At 43.2% G+C, this 20,692-nt stretch overlaps 1 protein-coding gene across 4 annotated transcripts in view; it reads left to right on the top strand.

The window, feature by feature from the left end:
* The window catches only part of LPP (LIM domain containing preferred translocation partner in lipoma), a 618,364-nt gene that overhangs the window by 350,084 nt on the left and 247,588 nt on the right, over window positions 1-20,692 (top strand). For all 4 annotated transcript variants that reach the window (XM_030216648.1, XM_030216645.1, XM_030216646.1 and 1 more), the window contains 2 exons: window positions 1,605-1,717; window positions 18,445-18,567. In XM_030216648.1, coding sequence (XP_030072508.1) covers window positions 1,605-1,717; window positions 18,445-18,567 — 236 coding nt within the window. The remainder of the gene's footprint in view (window positions 1-1,604; window positions 1,718-18,444; window positions 18,568-20,692) is intronic.

Raw genomic sequence — 20,692 nt, 5'->3', positions numbered from 1 at the left:
CTGGAAATGGTGCGAGCTTAAACCAAAATGTCCTTCTCTCTCCTTGTGTCTCAGTAGATGACGCATCCGCTTTTGAGAAACAACGAGCTCTTCCCATAATGACTCTAGAAAAAAAAGATAGTAATGTTGCAGCTGTGAAAATATTGTTCTCTCGTTTTCATTGTAATCCTGAAGTATTGCTGCTGTTTAAAGGTTTTGCGAGCTGCTCCTATGTAACGCTCTCACTCTTTTCAATCTTGGTAATTTAGGTAACTGCCTTGCCAGACCTTTTCAGAGCCCTGTGAGTCCTTCATACTATACCATAGTAGATGACGGCAGATAAAGACCTGTACGGTCCATCCAGTCTGCCCAACAAGATAAACTCATTGTATGTGCTACTTTATATGTATAGCCAGGGCTTTTTTTGAGGGGGTACTCGGGGGTACTGAGTACCGGCACCTTTTCCATTGTCTTGCTAAATTCAACCCATGGTCCCCAAGTTTTAATCAAAGAGCTCAGGCTCTACACACCAATTCTGCCTTGTCATAGATTCTGTGACTAGTTGCAGGGGGCCTGGACGTTGTGGGGTGGGTCCCTCAGTGATCACCCCAGCCCTGAAGGGTGGCCTGGCATTTGAGTACCGGCACCTTTTTTCGCTAGAAAAAATGCACTGTGTATACCTGACCTTGACTTGTCCTTGCCATTTTCAGGGCACAGACCGTAGAAGTCTGCCCAGCACTAGCTTTGCTTCCCAATTACCGGTGTTGTCACCCAATCTCCGCTAAGCTTCTGATCCAGGTCTTTATCTGCCGTCATCTACTATGGTATGTGTAAAGTTTCACTGTAATTCAGGCTACCTGTATAGCTTTGAAAGGGGTTAGGTTTGTTTTGTTAGGACATAGTTTGTTATTTGAAGAAGACATTTGGAATTAGCTCCCACCATTTTAGTAGTAGTAGTATCTCAAGGTGAGTTGCGTACAGGTACGCTATTGTTGCCCTGTCCCTGGATGTCTTACGTTTGTACCTGAAGCACTGGAGAGATACGTGACCTGCCCAAGATCACAGGGAACTGCAGTGGGATTTGATTCCTGGTTTCTTTGCCTCTTAGGGGCCCCTTTTAATAAGACACGTAAGCGCCTATGCGCGCCCGTTGCGAGTTACCCTCCTTGCGGTAATTTTATTTTTGGTACGCGTCTGCTACGCGCATCCGAGAAATCTTTTTTTTATTTTCTGGCGCGCGGCAGCTATGCGTGTCAAGTGGCATTTGATGCGCTTGGGTCATTACCGCGTGAGACTTTACCGCTAGGTCAATGGCTGGTGGTAAATTCTCAGACCCAAAATGGACGCGCGGCAATTTTCATTTTGCTGCATGTCCATTTTCGGCAAAATTTTTAAAAAGGCACTTTTTACAGGCACGCTAAAAAATGATTTGGCACGCGCCCAAAACACGCGTCTACACTACTGCAGGCCATTTTTCAGCTCGCCTTAGTAAAAGGACCCCTTAATTTGTTGCTCTGATCATTAAGCCTCTTCTGTACCCAATATTTTAGCCAAAGGATATTGAGCCTGAAGTACACTGCTATTCACATCTGGATTCTGATATGGTTTTTTTTTTCTTTCAACAGGGGACTTTCCTCCACCCCCTCCTCTTCCACTAGACGATTTTGGCAGTCTTCCCTCACCACCTGGTGTCTTTCCTCCACCTCCAGCTGCTGATGAGACAATGTCCAGTGTGCAGGTATGATGGCTTCTCACCTCCTCTCCCCCCTTCCTACAAAACGTTTCAGTCAGTAAAGTCCAGTGGCTTAATATTTTTATAAGATTAATAAAATGTGAGACAGGGCTACAAAACAGGTTGGTAAGATCATCGATGCCAGGGCTGGGGCTCACATCTTATCTCTCAGGCTCTTTGGGTTCCGTATGTGTTCCAGAAGTGATGCATTTAATTTTGGAGGAAAGGATGCTAGCTTCCATCTGTAACAGTGGCCCCTAGTGTCAGAAGAAGTAACAGCAGGGTTTCACCCTTCTCATTAGCCAGGGAACCAACACTTCTAGATGGAACTCTATAAGTGACAAAAGGAAAGAAACACTCCAGAACTAGCACTTGGACAAACCTTGCTATTTTTATTTCCTTCAAGCTAAATTTTAACACTGTCTCATAGTGTTTTCCTGGTTGAGTCAAACACTTTGAAACAAATCAGTAAGGCGGCCTCAGTTGTAGAACCCCAAGGTTTTAGGCTTCAGTTTTATCCAGAGCTGGTGTTAAAAGGTGCTGGGGCCCCAGGCATAAATTTGAAAGCAGGCCCTGGAGACCACCAACAGATCGTGTATCCTTCAGATTTAGGCAGGCTCACGCCCCTTGCGGCATGGGAGCCCGGGGCTTCTTTGCACCTCCTAATGCAGAGGTAGGCAACCTTGGTCCTCGACGTCTGTAACCCAGTTGAGTTTTCAGGATTTCCCCAATGAATGTGCATAAATCACAGCACAGGGTACAAAATACTTGTAATTGCAAATTGTATCACGCTTATAAGTCCTACAACAGTTATCACGAAATTATACTTTATTATATATTACACAATTTTTATCAAAACTTTTTTTTAAATCACATTCCCAAGGTTAATCAGTTATACCACGTATTCCAAACATTGCAACGTCACCTATCTAATACAATAAAAATGCCTGCCTTCCGCATTGTAATTACACCAACGGCTCCTCATTCACACTATTCCACTACTCGCCACATACTCTAGTTTAAAAGTTCTTTGATGGAGGCGCCCTTACATTCATTTCCCAAAAGTTTTTTAACTCCTTACATCACTGATAGTCCATATCCGTCAATCCAATAATACTGTCGCTGGAGTATGCTTTCTTCAATGGCAAAATTGGCGGCTAATATTCAATGAACCTTCTCTCCAACACGACAGGCATTAAGCTGAAATGTCTGGACTCATTCAACAAATCTTCACAAATCAAACCCTTGTATCTCACACCTTCCCGCACCCCTTCACAATCTGTGTTTCGCTTCATTAGCGTCATCAGGGGTCAGACTCCTAAAACATATTAATCATCATAATTCATATGTAACTGTTTTACCCCTTTAAAAATTACAACATATCATCTCATAACTTACAACTGTTGTTTCAAACGTATTCATGGATATCGGGTAGACGGGATCCCATAGTACATCGTGCCGCCATGCCCCAGCGCGGGAATGTGATTTAAAAAAAAAGTTTTGCTGAAAATGTTTGTGATATATAATAAAGTATAATTTAGTGATAGTTACTGTGTGATTTGTAACAATGAATATGCATGAGATCTATTTACATTCAGTGGAGGCGGTGCATGAAAATAAATTCCATGCGTATTTATTGGGGAAATCCTAAAAACCCAACTGGGCTGCCGCTCTCGAGGACCGAGGTTGCCCTCCCCTGCCCTAATGCCAGCCCTAGTTTTATCATCTCTCTAGTTAAGGTATGGCCTATGAACCCATTAGTGCCCAATGTAACGAATCAATTTGTTCCCATATGGCTTATTATGGGAACATTGGGCACTAATGGGTTAACCAGAAAGAAGTGTAAAGCCACAGGGCTGCTGTTGAATATTATGGGCATATCCTAAATTAGGATATGCAAAAAAGAGACTTCCTGTTTGTTGATCCTTTGAGGTCTGACCCAGTCAGTGATTGCAAGTTCACTTGGATTGGATGTGCCCTTCGACCTAAAAGCCATATCTTGTACTTTGTTCTACATGATGAGAATGGGTAACGTGGAGGGGCATAATCGAACGGGGCGCCCAAGTTTTCCTGAGGGCGTCCTCGCGAAGGGGCGGGGAAACCCGTATTATCGAAACAAGATGGGCGCCATCTTTCGTTTCGATAATACGGTCGGGGACGCCCAAATCTCAACATTTAGGTCGACCTTAGAGATGGTCGTCCCCTTTTTTAGCGATAATGGAAACTTGAGGACGCCCATCTCAGAAACGACCAAATGCGCGTAGTTACAGAATACCGCCTCAGTGCGCCTAACTTGGGCGCCAGCATTTGCATCAGGTTTCAGCAGGTGTAAGTCTGGCACCCAAAGTTAGGCGCGGGAATTGGCACTAAGCGCGATTCTGTAAAGGGCGCGTCCTGTGCTTAGCGCCAATTTTTTTTTCCCAATGCTGACTTTGACTGCCATTTCTCAAGTGCCCCCCTTTCTAGTTCATCCCTTTTAAAGGACCAACTTGAGGTTCTGAGACCACAATGCACAGGAAAGTGCAGGCAATTCATTCTAATATCTGAGTAGTGCATTCAGTGCTGCTGTGAATTGGGATAGACCACAGAAAAGATGATCTAAGCACCCGAAACGATGCTTCATGAAAAGGAAGTCTTTCAAAGCAACTTAAACTGCCAGAAACGGCTTCTGGCCATTTAGATCACTTGTCCAGTGCTAACTGAGCATATTCAGTGGCATATAACCAGATACTGCTGCAAGTTCCCGGGTACAACCTAACCTGCTATTTTGGGGGCAGGCCAAGGTCACCGCATTAATAGGACCTCATAAAAGTCAGTCTTTATGCGGTCTCGTCTTGACTATTGCAACCTTCTCCTCACTGGCCTCCCGCTTAGCCACCTATCCCCCCTTCAATCTGTCCAAAATTCCGCCGCACGTCTTATCTACCTCGTGAACCGATACTCTCATATCACCCCTCTCCTCAAGTCGCTTCACTGGCTCCCGATCCGCTACCGTATACAGTTCAAGCTTCTCCTATTGACCTTCAAGTGCACTCAATCTGCAGCACCCCATTACCTCTCTACCCTCCTCTCCCCGTATGTTCCCACCCGTAACCTCCGATCTCAGGACAAACCACTCCTATCTGTACCCTTCTCCACCACCGCTAACTCCAGACTCCGCCCCTTCTGCCTCGCATCACCTTATGCCTGGGGCGGACTTCCCGAGCCCATATGCCATGCGCCCTCCCTGCCCATCTTCAAGTCCTTACTCAAGGCCCATCTCTTCTCCCTTGCTTTTGGCGCCTAACCACCTTCCCCATTCATGATACCTACACTGACTACATAGTTTTTACCTTTAGATTGTAAGCTCTCTTGAGCAGGGACTGTCCTTCCCCATGTTTATACTTATATAGCGCTGCGTAACCCTGGCAGCGCTATAGAAATGCTTAGTAGTAGTAGTAGTAGTAGGTTCACCATAGCTGATTAAGTACTCAATATTGCACTTAACTGACTATGTTTTTGCTGCCTGTGTATACTTGGAAATTCAATGCCAGAGCCCGGACATGACCCCTCGACATTACATTTCCAGGGATAGCGCTGGTGGCGGTCAGCAAAACTCTGCCGGCTGAATATCTATCCCTCTGCTCCTTATAAATTTCGCTTCTCCCTCACCCACCCTTCTAGATTGCTTTCAATAGGATATATTTTGTTGTTCTCAGACTAGAAACGAGTAAATGCAAAATGTTCTCGATGGCACTTCGACGTCTCGGGGTATCGTTGCAGGCCATGTGCATCTCTGTGCTGACACAGTGGACTTTATTATCCAAATGCAGACGCTCCTAATCAGGTTATTCGTTCTGCTCACCTTTTATTTCAGCTCATCTGTCACACTCGGCTCAAGCATCACAGCTGTCATCTGTACTCTGTGCTCTGAGTTACCTTCTTCTTCCAGATTTCCTGAATATTCTTCTGAGTTAATCTGCAAAGTGCTGCACTTTTTTTTGTCACCAGCCACTGCCTTCAACCATCGCGAGCAGAGGGATATCGAGAAGGTTAATTGTGACAGTGGGTCATGGGACCAACTCAGCTTAGCCTAGTAAATGATTGAATTCTCTTTCAATTAGCCAAGGTGACAATGATAAGGGGGTAATTCCAGATTAGTTTGGAGTGGAGGGTGTCCTGCTGCTTGGAGCAGAGGCTGAGAGCCAGGGGAATAACCAAATTAAGAATCGTGTCACAATTTTTAGTAATTTTTCTCACAATAATATTAATGTGATTCTAAAAATGGAATAAAAAGACCTTGGCGTTTGGGGCAAATCACTACCATGACTGCTTTTTTGCCACCTTCAGGATTCCCAGTTCCAATCATAGGTCAAAAAAACTTCATATTATTGCACTTTTAATAATCTAATACCTCTACTTGTTTATTGTATATCCGAGTTTGAGATTGATTTGTCCCTGCCTTTCTCAGGGCACAGACCATAGAAGTCCGCCCTGCACCAGTTTTTTTTCTCCAAATACCGGCGTCACCACCCAATGTCCGCTAAGATTCCGTGGAACCATTCCTTCTAAACAGGATTCCTTTGTGTTTATCCCACGCATGTTTGAATTCCGTTACCATTTTCATCTGCACCACCTCCCGCGGGAAAAAATACTTCCTGACATTAGGCCTGAGTCTTCCCCCCCCTTCAACCTCAATTCATGTCCTCTAATTCTACCGCCTTCCCATCTCCGGAGAAGGTTCGTATGCGGATTAACACCTTTCAAATATTTGAACGTCTGTATCACTTCTTCTCCACATATTTTCATTTTTTTTTTTTCATTTTCATTTAAGAGCAGCAATTATGGCCCTGGATAGAAATGACGGTAATAGTGCAAATATACTATTTTCACATCTTCAAATAATCTTTTCAAAATATGATAACAGCTCATCAGTTCAAAAAACAAAGCGCTTATCTTTGATATCCCAACGGGGACCCTCCGTTTCACTAAAGCTTCATCAGGGGAAAAGAAAGTGCCGTACACAAAACCATTCCCGAGTATGAGAACCAGGGAAGCCAGGGTTCATGTCCCACTGATGCTCCTCTTTTCAACCTTGGGAAAGTCACTTAACCACTCCTATTGCCTCAGATGCAAGCTTAGATTGTGAGTCCTCCATGGACAGGGAAATATCTATTGTACTTGAATGAAACACACCTTGAGCTACTAGTGTAAAAGTGTGAGCTAAAAAAAAAAAAAAAGAGTGATGTTACTTAAAGTAATGGACATTCAAATTTGCCAAAAACATGTGCCCCCTCCCCAAAAGGGTAAGAAATTGCAGAATTCAGATAACACTTGGGGCCTGTTTTACCAAACCGTGCTAGCTTCGTTGGCGTTGCCGTGCGGGAATCACTGGTGCGACTTAGTAAAAGAGGCCCTAAGGGATAAGTTTGTTTATTTATTTATTTATTTATTTCTGCATTTCTACCCCTCATTTTCCAATCAGGTTGCCGGTTAGGCTAATTACATAGTTGTATGAGCTGTGTTTGTTTTTCGTCAGTGGTCAGTCATCGAGGTGTTTTGGCTGATGCTCATGTTGTCTATGTTGGTTTGTCAGGGAAATAGTTTCTGAAAAGGTGGGCTTTCGGGTATTTTTGGAATGTTTACTTCCCCATTAAAAAAAGCCTTTTTTTTTTTTCAGCCGCGGTAAAAAAATGGCCCAGCTCACACCAAAAAAAATGCGACATTTAACTGGCTATGGGGCACCACTAAAGGATAGGATTGACTTGTATGTGGGCCTGTTTATGTGGTGACCCTGGCCGGTTAAATTTTTCTTCACTCAGCGTGTAATTAAACTCTGGAATTTGTTGCCAGAGAATGTGGTAAAGGTGGTTAGCTTAGCAGAGTTTAAAAAAAGGTTTGGACGGCTTCCTAAAGGAAAAGTCCATAGACCATTATTAAATTGGATTTGTGGAAAATCCACTATTTCTGGGATAAGCAGTATAAAATTTTTTGTACTTTGGGATCTTGCCAGGTATTTGTGACCTGGATTGGCCACTGTTGGAAACAGGAAGCTGGGTTTGATGGACCCTTCGTCTGTCCCTGTATGGAATTACTTATGTACTTATGATTATTAGCACTTAACCAGCCAAGTATCGACTCTACCTCCGGAATGCCCCCAAAATAGCTTGTTTTGCGTTGGGCACTAACCAGGACATTTTGTTTATCTGCTGCTGAAAATGACCAGTTAGCCCTGTTCAAATGCTTTAACTGGTCGGGAGCCAGTTAAATCACTTTGAATATCGACCCCCATATTGCCTGTAGAAGTTAGATGTTAGCGTCTATGCTGTTTATAGGTCAGTGCCAGCTTTATCAATCCTTATATGCGTGACCCTGATCTTCTCAGTTAAGGACAATTGTTCAAAGTGCAGGAATGCAAAACAAACATTAATCTGGGACTTATGCATTGATGTGGCTCAAGGTCGGGACTCTGCACTCGTCACTTGATTGCTTTCAGTGTCCCGCATCTGCTCTCTTGCATAGATGCTCCACGTTTGTTGCCGGCCCTGCTTTCTTATTTTTCTCTCATCTGCTGTGGAAACTAATTAGTTTGCACTGCAGTCATGAACGCTGCATATTAGCGGCTGCTTGTTGAGCTCTGACAGGATCTGAATGGAGATCAGTTGCACCGAGTCTTTCAGCGACGTGTTTTCCTCACTGAGTTCAGAATGTGCATTAGAAGATGAATGGAAGCTCTCTTTTCATCTTGGGCAGCTTGATTGAGCAAGTTTATTCCCTAATACTGCCTTGTTTCATAATAAATAGGATTTCATTACTCTATTGACCTAGAACAAATATAGACATTAAGGAGCAGCTAAACTTTTGACATATCTATACGTAGATAGCTATAGATGAAGATGTCACCTACTGTCACTCAACCCAAGGCGAGTTGGTAGGCGTATGGGAGCATTGGGTGGACCAGTGGATAACTCTCAAACTCTAACCAAAGTTGTACATCTCTTCCCCAACAAAAGTAGAATTTCAGCATTTGGGTCTAAAGGTTGCAGGTGCTTGACTGTAGGCTTCAGGTGAGTGTAGTGCTTTGCAACCTCTGGTGTGGGAATTTCGTTTTGCCTTGTAGCTGCTTCAGCCTCAATGGCGGTTGCTTCTTTCTCTTGGTGCAGTATTTCCATGGCAATGTCTGTCTAACTGCGCCTTCCTGCATTCTGCGGCTGCAGTGGCGCAACACCTTCTGCAGTAGCTGCCTTCTTTCCCTCCTCTTCTATTCTTAAGTTTCTCTAGCTTCAGGTACAGCGAAGGGCGACGAAAATGATAGTGGGGTTGGGACGACTTTCCTATGAAGAGAGGCTGAGAAGGCTAGGGCTTTTCAGCTTGGAGAAGAGACGGCTGAGGGGAGATATGATAGAAGTGTATAAAATAATGAGTGGAATGGATCGGGTGGATGTGAAGCGACTGTTCACGCTATCCAAAAATAATAGGACTAGAGGGCATTAGTTGAAGCTACAGTGTGGTAAATTTAAAACGAATCGGAGAAAATTTTTCTTCACCCAACGTGTAATTAGACTCTGGAATTCGTTGCCGGAGAACGTGGTACGGGCGGTTAGATAGATTCCTAAAGGACAAGTCCATAGACCGCTATTAAATGGACTTGGAAAAATTCCGCATTTTTAGGTATAACTTGTCTGGAATGTTTTTACGTTTGGGGAGCGTGCCAGGTGCCCTTGACCTGGATTGGCCACTGTCGGTGACAGGATGCTGGGCTAGATGGACCTTTGGTCTTTCCCAGTATGGCACTACTTATGTACTTATGCTGACTACAGGAAGCACCTATTGAGATTGCTCCACTGAGTGTAGACTGCTTAAGTTGGTGGTGCACCAGAAAATATGCTGTTGGTATGCAACTGAAAAACATGAATTTTGAGATCTGGCACTCATCTCCTGCCCCTCAACACCTTAAGGTATTCCCTTCTCCTATACCCCTCCCCAGGGCTATTATCTTCAGCATCCTCTTCTCACACCCCCAGGCCAGCATTTTCAGTATCCCCTTCTCCCACACTCCCTTCTGTGGCTCAGCACTCTCTTGGTATCCCCTTCTCTAGCCTGTCTACACCTCCTCAGGCCAGGGGTTTAACGTTTAGTGGCTGGGGTGGGCGACAGTACAGAAGGTCTTAGATTTATGCAATATGTCTCGCATCGCTAACTCATTAAATAGCATGATGGGACTGTTCTGAAGACTTCAGCGTTGGCGATGAAGACCTCAGTGGCAGTAATGAATGACTTTGATGTTCACAAAGTTGCTGGACAGTGGAGGATGACTGGCATTGGCAGCGAAACACATAGGGCTGTGCAGTGACTACGTTGATGAGCCTGGCATCAAAGTCCGCAGCAGCAGTAAGGTCACAGGCCATGGAAAATGGCGGTGGGTGGGTGACTGGAGAGATTTTTTTTTATTTAGCCCACACTCAGTGTGGTGGACTATGCTGGACTCATGCAGTTCCTGCTCCTAGACCAGAAGACACTGTGCCTACATCAGTGTGCCTACTGCAAGTGGGTATCAGTGAGGGGAGGCACAGATAAACCTGAAGTTGGTAGTGGGTGTGCACCACCATGCAATGTTGTCACCACACTCATGCATTGGTTGTCTACAGAAGAGTGGATTAAATTTAAGCCGATTATCCTCACCTTAAAGGTTTTGAAGGTTATGGGCCCCCAGATATTTCCATGGGAAGACAGAGGTGTTTTAGGACATAATTCATCTCTTTAGAAGGGAAGAGTTTCTACTAATAGCAGAAATATCAAAGGCCTGGCCGGATGGGACAAGGGGGAGAGGTCCTGGATTATTTCGCCTTTTCGGTGGAACTTAACTACCAGGACAGCTCAGGTGATATGATTCCGTGCAGTCTCAGAGGTCATTACAAACATGGATGGTTTAAACAAGCTTTTGCAGCTGCCTGACTGGAGTATACCACAAGGTGGGTGCAGGGGAAGCTGGGCTGGTGATATTTTAAGAGGAAGAGGAGCGGACTGAGTTTTATTCTGCACATTTGAGGCGATTCTCTATAGATCGCCTGAAGCTAGACACCAGGATGATGCGTGCTAAGCAAAAATTCTATAACGCAATTACCATTATAGAATACTAGCGTAAGTCCGCATTTAAATACCTAACTTATGAGCACTTGTGTTAGCTCAAAGGCGGATGTAAATGCTTGAGTTTAACTGTAGGCACTTAGGTGCATAAATGCTAGTGTTCTAGAACCCATCACATAAGTCCTGGCCACACCCCTAACCCGCCCATGTCCCTCCCAGGTCCACACCCTCCGAACAGTTGTGCACTCTGGATTTTATGCATGCAATTTTTAGTATACTGTCTAATGGCTGTTAAGTACTTGACTGCTAATTAGGACCAATTATAGTCAATGCATCGTTCATACCAATTAGCAGCTAATTATGCTATTAAGTTACACACAAAACTAACATTATTCTATAATTTGTGTGCACAATTTTGTGAGCTAAGAGTAAAAGTGAGCATGTATGTCAGCACTTCTATACTTATGTACTTATTCATTCATTGCTGTTCTTTCAGTCTGTTTCTCGTCTGCGTTTGATATTCATATATATCTGCCCGTTGTCAGGCTCCCAGCATGCTGTTGCATAGGGCCAGTGCGATTTAAAATCAAAATGCCTCCACAGGACACATTATCCAAATGCCAAAAATTCCACTTTGGTTGTTTCAGCTGGCTTCCCTGGTGATGCTTCTTTTAAGATTCTGATTTAGGGCACCAGCCGTTTGCCAAATGTATGAAGGGAACATCTGTATGTGCTTCACTGCACTACTCTGAGGATTTTGCTTGCTGTTCCATTGCTACGAGAAGAACTACGGTAACACTCTGCTCTTGGGGAAGTTTTTCTTTCATGAGGCTCCATCTATTCTTTTTAAGGCTGGGAGCAGAAAGGTAGATTATGAGGTACCACTCTGTATTTAACTTAGTACCAACATAGGAAGGTTGTATGGTTGAATTTGACTGTAGTCAAGGTCCTGTTTACATCACAAACCCCATTTTTGTTTTTTATTAGAGGAGTGTGGTAGCCGTGTTAGTCCACTCTTAAGGTTATCAATAGAAATCAAACAAAATAAAACATGGAAAAGAAAATAAGATGATACCTTTTTTATTGGACATAACTTAATACATTTCTTGATTAGCTTTCGAAGGTTGCCCTTCTTCGTCAGATCGGAAATAAGCAAATGTGCTAGCTGACAGTGTATATAAGTGAAAAACATTCAAGCATTGCTATGACAGTCTGACAGGGTGGGAGGATGGGGGTGGGTAGGAAGTATGCATGGGGACATCAAAGTATATCTTTGGTATTCTAACAGGGTGGGTGTGGACAGGTGAGGGGAGGGTGATCAACAGAGACATACAGCTTTATGGTTTATAATGGGCTAGGAACCCCAGATCCTTGTCCCCATGCACACCTCCTACCCACCCCCATCCTCCCACCCTGTCAGACTGTCATAGTAATGCTTGAATGTTTTCACTTATATACACTGTCAGCTAGCACATTTGCTTATTTCCGATCTGACGAAGAAGGGCAACCTTCGAAAGCTAATCAAGAAATGTATTAAGTTATGTCCAATAAAAAGGTATCATCTTATTTTCTTTTCCATGTTTTATTTTGTTTGATTTCTATAGATTCTACATGGAATGTTGCTATTCCACTAGCAACATTCCATGTAGAAGTCGGCCCTTGTAGATCACCAATGTGGCCGCGCAGGCTTCTGCTTCTGTGAGTCTGACGTCCTGCACGTACGTGCAGGACGTCAGACTCACAGAAACAGAAGCCTGCGCAGCCTTCTACATGGAATGTTGCTAGTGGAATAGCAACATTCCATGTAGAATGTCCAATAGTAGCAACATTCCATGTAGAATCTCCAATGGTATCTATTTTACTGTCATAGTAATGCTTGGATGTTTTCACTTATATACACTGTCAGCTAGCACATTTGCTTATTTCCGATCTGAGGAAGAAGGGCAACCTTCGAAAGCTAATCAAGAAATGTATTAAGTTATGTCCAATAAAAAAGGTATCATCTTATTTTCTTTTCCATGTTTTATTTTGTTTGATTTCTATTGTTTTTTATTAAGAATGGATTTAGAAAGGATTTACAACTTAATTAAAAGTTTTCCTGCTGCAGAGCCGAGGATATGGCTTCCTGATGTTTGGTGCTGGCTGATGAAAAAAAACGTATTTTAGCTGATTGATAGTGAGAGAGAGTGGATTATGTGATTTCCACGTAATTATTTAGGAGAGGGCAACTCAGTAATTATTCTCTGGTGAATATCTGATATTGGCGCAAATGTTCTTTACTGGATCAAGAGTTTCCTAACTACTAGAACATATCAAGTGAAATCAAATTCGAACATATCATCACCACGGAAAGCAGACTGTGGTGCACCCCAAGGATCACCACTATCACCGCTCCTTTTCAACCTAATGATGACTCCACTAGCCAAGGCCTTAACCCTTTCATATACTCAGACGATGTCACAATATACATCCCTTACAAACACGATCTAGCAGAAATCACCAATGAAATCAAACTCAGCGTAAACATCGTGAACTCATGGGCGAATGCATTCCAACTAAAACTTAACACAGAAAAAACACAATGTCTCATCCTCTCATCCCAATACAACACGAACAAACCCACCAACATAATCACCCCAGATCACAACCTCCCTATCTCAGACAGCTTGAAAATTCTCAGAGTTACAATTGACCGAAATCTCACACTGGAGAGTCAAGTGAAAGCTACAATAAAGAAAATGTTCCACACAATGTGGAAGCTCAAACGAGTAAAACCTTTTTTTCCCAAGGGAAATATTTCGCAACCTGGTACAATCCATGGTACTAAGTCATCTAGACTACTGTAATTGAATCTACACGTGATGCAAAGAACAAATCCTAAAGAAACTCCAAACTGTTCAAAACACAGCAGCCAGGCTTATATTTGGAAAAACAAGATTCGAAAGCGCCAAACCCCTACTAGAAAAACTGCACTGGCTGCTAATCAAAGAACGCATTGCATTCAAAATCTGCACCCTGGTTCATAAAATCATCTACGGAGATGCCCCGGGATACATGACAGACTTCATAGACCTACCAACCAGAAACACATCAAGATCAACACGAACATACCTAAATCTCCACCACCCAGGGTGCAAAGGACTCAAATACAAATCAACCTATTCATCATACATTACCAAGTACCGTGAAAACAACAAACAACCACCTAAAATTCCGGAAATTACTAAAAAGTAACCTGTTCAAAAAGGCATACCCTAACGATCCAACGTAAAGGCCTTAACCCTGCAACACAACGAAACTAAATCTCGTACTGGACAAAATAACTCTTCACCCTTACGATTCTCTAATATACCTGTAACACACGAACTGTACTTTACTACAACATCACTCTGTATTTGTTCATACCGATATTGGTGTTCGCCTGTATGGTACTATGTAAGCCACATTGAGCCTGCAAATAGGTGGGAAAATGTGGGATACAAATGTAACAAATAAATAAAATAATATGAGAACGTGATCAATGGGAGTGGGATTTCTGTGTGATGGTAAGGTTTTCAATCTGTTCTTTTTATTGTACCAGCCTGTGTGTCTAACTTGATACTAGAAAAGCTCAGATGATACTGAGCTGGTGGTTCTGATTTGACAGTGACATAAACACAAGAATTAGGTTTAGACCAATGGACGAAATGTAAGAAAACCTAGTGTAAAGTAATAAAACCAGGGGCTAATTCTTCACAAATAAACAAATAGTTTGTTGTTGCAGATAAAAAAAATAGACCTTCGAGGGCCTATATTTTAGGCCCACGTAGAGTAAGCGGAAAGGAGTGGAAGGCACCAAAACAGAGTACCAGGGAGGCCAAAGGCACAATTTATTAAAAAGACCCAGGAGACATACGTATACGAAAACACTTTCCACACCAGTTACAGGATAGACTTGGTAAAGGAACCCAATACAGGCCGTGTTTCAGCATATAAACCCTTTTATCAGGAATCCTGTGAACTATGCTACCGAATCAATATTTATGTAGACAGGGAAGTTCTTGCACACACAATATTGTATATGCCAAAGGTATGAATCAGTAAATAAGTCTCTCTGAAACTTATAAAGAGATGTCTGAAAACAGCAGCAAGCTGACAGTGTCTTCTTGTCTCATTGATTCAGTAGTACGGTTTACAGTATTTTATTTATTTATTTATTTTTGTTACATTTGTACCCCGCGCTTTCCCACTCATGGCAGGCTCAATGCGGTTTACATGGGGCAATGGAGGGTTAAGTGACTTGCCCAGAATCACAAGGAGCTGCCTGTGCCTGAAGTGGGAATTGAACTCAGTTCCTCAGTTCCCCAGGACCAACGTCCACCACTAGGCCACTCCTCCACTGTTGCTACTATTTGAGATTCTACATGGAATGTTGCTATTCCACTAGCAACATTCCATGTAGAAGTCGGCCCTTGTACATCACCAATGTGGTCGCGCAGGCTTCTGCTTCTGTGAGTCTGACGTCCTGCACGTACGTGCAGGACGTCAGACTCACAGAAACAGAAGCCTGCGCAGCCTTCTACATGGAATGTTGCTAGTGGAATAGCTGAACCCACTTAAATCTCCACACTAAAGAATCTTTGGTAAATATAATCACGCTCTTCACAAATCCAAAGACAAGAACCGTGTGTGTGCAAACAGCCTGTCTACAAAACAGATTTCTTAAATTTTTGATTGTGGTTTTTATAGAAGAAATATTAGTTATATATCTTTTAGGAGCCCTCGGTAGAAACCACTTTAAGGCAACTTCATTGTATTTTGCCTAGTGGCATAGTCTCTCTTCATTGGGTCATCCTTTAATTAAACTATTTAAAAGTGCTATGAGAAGCGGCGTGCATAGTCTGTTGAGAATTCAAAACGGGCTATTCTAACCCGAGTCCCTGATGAAAGCAGTGAAACCCGCGGCGTCGGGCGCAATTTAGGGGAAGCCTAAGTGGACTCCAACAGCAACAGATATGCAGTGACATTTAAGATAAGTTTAAGTTTTTATTTTATTTATTTTTCACTGAGAGCACGTATATATATTTTCTAGCACCTGGTAGCGAGTGTTTGCAACAGCACTTTTAAATAGTTTAATTAAAGGATGACCCAATGAAGAGAGACTATGCCACTAGGCAAAATACAATGAAGTTGCCTTAAAGTGGTTTCTACCGAGGGCTCCTAAAAGATATATAACTAATATTTCTTCTATAAAAACCACAATCAAAAATTTAAGAAATCTGTTTTGTAGACAGGCTGTTTGCACACACACGGTTCTTGTCTTTGGATTTGTGAAGAGCTAGTGGAATAGCAACATTCCATGTAGAATCTCCAATAGTATCTATTTTATTTTTGTTAAATTTGTACCCTGCGCTTTCCCACTCATGGCAGGCTCAATGCGGCTTACATGGGGCAATGGAGGGTTAAGTGACTTGCCCAGAGTCACAAGGAGCTGCCTGTGCCTGAAGTGGGAATTGAACTCAGTTCCTCAGGACCAAAGTCCACCACCCTAACCACTAGGCCACTCCTCCACTGTTGTTACTATTTGAGATTCTACATGGAATGTTGCTATTCCACTAGCAATAGAAGTCGGCCCTTGCAGATCACCAATGTGGCCGCGCAGGCTTCTACATGGAATGTTGCTAGTGGAATAGCAACATTCCATGTAGAATCTCCAATAGTAGCAACATTCCATGTAGAATCTCCAATAGTAGCAACAGAATCTCCAATAGTAGCAACATTCCATGTAGAATCTCCAATAGTAGCAACAGAATCTCCAATAGTAGCAACATTCCATGTAGAATCTCCAATAGTAGCAACATTCCATGTAGAATCTCCAATAGTAGCAACAGAATCTCCAATAGTAGCAACATTCCATGTAGAATCTCAAAGAGTAGCAACATTCCATGTAGAATGTCCAATAGTATCTATTTTATTTTTGTTACATTTGTATCCTGCGCTTTCCCACTCATGGCAGGCTCAATGCGGCTTACATGGGGCAATAGAGGGTTAAGTGACTTGCCCAGAGTCACAAGGAGCTGCCTGTGCCTGAAGTGGGAATCGAACTCAGTTCCTCAGGACCAAAGTCCACCACCCTAACCACTAGGCCACTCCTCCACTCCAGAGCCTGTGTTGGGTTCCTTTACCAAGTGTATCCTGTACGGCATGGAAAGCGTTTTCATACATGTCTCCTGTGCCTTTGGCATTCCTGGTACTTTGTCTTGGTGCCTTCTACTCTTTTTTGCTTATTGTATGATCTGTTCGTGGAAGGTTTACTTTCCTTCTTTTTGTATTTGTTTTGACTTTGGTATTCACAACATCTAGAATCACAAATGGATATACATTATCAATAGTACTGCATAAAAGTATTTTTGAAAAATATAACGTGAACATAAAAAGATACCAACATATAACATACACTTAAAAAGTATACTGTAATAAAATGAGATCTTTCAAATGTAAGACACATACAGACCATATAAATATATCCCAGATGTTAAATTTGCATACGGCAGTAGTGCTGAAACTGGTCCGCATTCCCTCTAATGCCTCATTTCCTCTGTTTGGTTGGGCCTCTAATACCATCCTTTTGCTTTCCTGCTACCTGCCCAGCAGACACAGTAGGAACCCACCAGAACATCACCCCCCCCCCCCCAAGTCGCCTGTGCAATGCGGTTACGAGATCGTTGTACAAGTAACACCCCCTTGTCCTGGTTCCTTTCTGATTTCAATGGAAGCCATTGTGCAGGCTTTCACAATATTCCTAATAAATATTCATAAATATATTTGTATACGCTGGATGGAGTGGAGGAGTGGCCTAGTGGTTAGAGCACCGGTCTTGCAATCCAGAGGTGGCTGGTTCAAATCCCACTGCTGCTCCTTGTGATCTTGGGCAAGTCACTTAACCCTCCATTGCCTCAGATACAAACTTAGATTGTGAGCCCTCCTGGGACAGAGAAATATCCAGAGTACTTGAATGTAACTGACCTTGAGCTACTACTGAAAAAGGTGTGAGCAAAATCTAAATAAATACGCTGCCTCCACTGTATTGCTATATTTTGGGGATGCTTGAAATCCTGGCTGGCTTGGGGAGGGCCTGAGGGACCAGTTTTATCACCACTGGCATAAAGAACAGTTGAGAATGGAGGCATCCTGTGGAAACAATATCCCAGATAGGGATCACGTGGCAGCCTGAGTTTATAAGAAAACTGTACTAATTGAATCAATATAAATGTAAACAATAAAAAAATAAAGTAAATTAAAATTCTACACCCCTGTTTCTTTTGAAAGGAAAGAGGCAGTTTTACTGTGAGAGCTATGTTTTTTAGGGAGCATTTAGTGGACTTGGTACACTCGTTTCCATAATATTTCCCAGCCTAGGCCTGAGCAATTCCGGCCCTCGAAGGTCGCCAAACCAGAAAAGTTTTCTAAGTGTTGCTAACAGTATACATGAGATAAATTTGCATTTATACTGCCTCATTAGTATACAAATCAATTTTTCTGTATATTAGTTGGGGTTTTACTGCTTTGGGGCCCCCAAGGATCAGTGAGTCAAATGTAAATGTGGAGAAATGTGGGTGGAGACAGAAAAACTGGAGTGAAATATTTGTTGAATACCTCACCCACTGGAATCTCTTCCCTTTTCTCAGGTGAATCCTCACAGCAAAACAATTGAAGAACGACGGTCAAGCTTAGATGCAGAGATTGACTCTTTGACCAGCATTCTGGCTGACCTGGAAAGCAGCTCCCCCTATAAACCACGAATACCACAGGTGGGCTATCATTGTGTGATTAAGGATACCAACTACATTGAAGTTTCCAGACTCTTTGTTTTTGCTCCCAGTCCTCAAGAATAGGTCAGATTTTCAGGGTATCCCTAAAGTATATGCATAAATAACACTCTAGTGATTATTCTAATACATTTTTGCTATTTTTATTATGAAATACACAACGTGGAGGGGCATTTTCGAACGGGGCCAGCCATCTCTAAGGGCGCCCATCTCCGAGGACGGCGCCACAAAGGGGCGGGGCCAACCATATTTTCAAAAGAGATGGCTGGCCATCTTTCGTTTCGATAATACGGTTGGGGCCGGCAAATGTCAGAGATGGCCAGGTTTGAGATGGCCGGCCTTGGTTTTTGTCGATAATGGAAACCGAGGCCAGCCATCTCAAACCCGGCCAAATGCAAGGCATTTGGTCGTGGGAGGAGCCAGCATTTGTAGTGCACTGGTCCCTCTCACATGCCAGGGCACTTCTAAAAATTAAAAAAAAAAAAATAGCTCCCAGGTGCATAGCTCCCTTACCTTGGGTGCTGAGCCCCCCCAAATCCCACTCCCCACAACTCTACACCATTACCATAGCCCTTATGGGTGAAGGGGGGCACCTACATGTGGGTACAGTGGGGTTTTTTTTTTTTTGGGGGGGGGGGTTGGAGTGCTCCCATTTACCACCACAAGTGTAACAGGTAGGGGGGGATGGGCCTGGGTCCGCCTGCCTGAAGTGCACTGCACCCACTAAAAACTGCTTCAGGGACCTGCATACTGCTGTCAGGGAGCTGGGTATGACATTTCAGGCTGGCATAGAGGCTGGCAAGAAAGGGTTTTTTTTTGGATGGGAGGGGGTTGGTGACCACTGGGGGAGTATGTGGAGGTCATCCTCGATTCCCTCCGGTGGTCATCTGGTCAGTTCGGGCACTTTTTTGGGACTTGGACCTGAAAATAGGGACCAAGTAAAGTCGGCCAAATGCTCGTCAGGGCCGGCTTTCTTTTTTCCATTATCGGGCGAAGCCGGCCATCTTGTACCACGCCCCCTTCCCACCTTCGCTACCCTGCCGACATGCCCCCTTGAAGTTTGGCCGGCTCCATGACAGACTGCAGTTGAGGCTGGCCAAAATCGGCTTTCGATTATGCCGATTTCGCCGGCCTTGAGAAATGGCCGGCCATCTCCCGATTTGTGTCGGAAGATGGCCGGCCTTCTCTTTCGAAAATAAGCTGGATAGTCTCCTCAAACTTTACAGTCGTCCTTCCTGTTTTATGGTTCTGATGCATTCATCCATTCAAACACTATCATACACAGCCTCATTCACTCTGCTTATTCGTTGATTTATATCAAATCCCAGGGGACCGTATAGTTCTAGGAAAATTCAAATCCTATGACTTCACGATGTAATTATAAATGGTCTTAACGATATCTTTCCTTTCAATTTCTATAAACCATCATGTCTTTATATTAGTCCTTTCAATGCTGTGTTGTTTCCTCCAATGCCTTTTAATGACTCCTGACTGATGAAATCAATCTTCTATTTATATCGCTCCTAAAGTGTTCACAGATTGTGGAATGTAGTTCTTCCATCCCAGTAATACGCTTCACCCTCGGTTTATCAATGAAGTCCCAAATCTCCAACTCAACTTCAATTGGTAACTTCCACCGGTTGATAACAAATTCAGCACCTCACACTGTCCAACCCAACGCAATCGATGCGTTTCATACTATGGCGTCTTCAGGGGTTTAACTGCAAGCAAATGCTTGTTAATTGTTCTGTAGTTGTGACTAAGAAAAATCAAGGGTGCTCATAATAGGGAGTAGTAAAATATATGCATGGGATAGATTTGCATACGATGTATATAGTACGCATGCGAGTCTCCATCATGTGCATATTAATTAGGGATATCCTGAAATCCTGCTCTGTTGTGGCTCTTGAGGACTGGGAGTAGAGACCAAGGGTCTAGGTTAGGGGTGGGCAACCATGGTCCTTGAGGGCTACATCCCAGTCGGGTTTTCAAGATTTCCAGAATTAATGTGCATGAATGATTTGCATGTACTGCTTCCATTGTATGGAAATAGATCTCATGCATATTCATTGTGGAAATCTTGAAACCCCAGCTGGGTTGTAGTCCT

Source organism: Microcaecilia unicolor, chromosome 10, assembly GCF_901765095.1.
Source record: "Microcaecilia unicolor chromosome 10, aMicUni1.1, whole genome shotgun sequence".
In the NCBI taxonomy this organism is placed as follows: Eukaryota; Metazoa; Chordata; class Amphibia; order Gymnophiona; family Siphonopidae; genus Microcaecilia; species Microcaecilia unicolor.
Note: the sequence above shows the minus strand (reverse complement) of the source record. Positions and strands in the feature narration are given on the sequence as shown.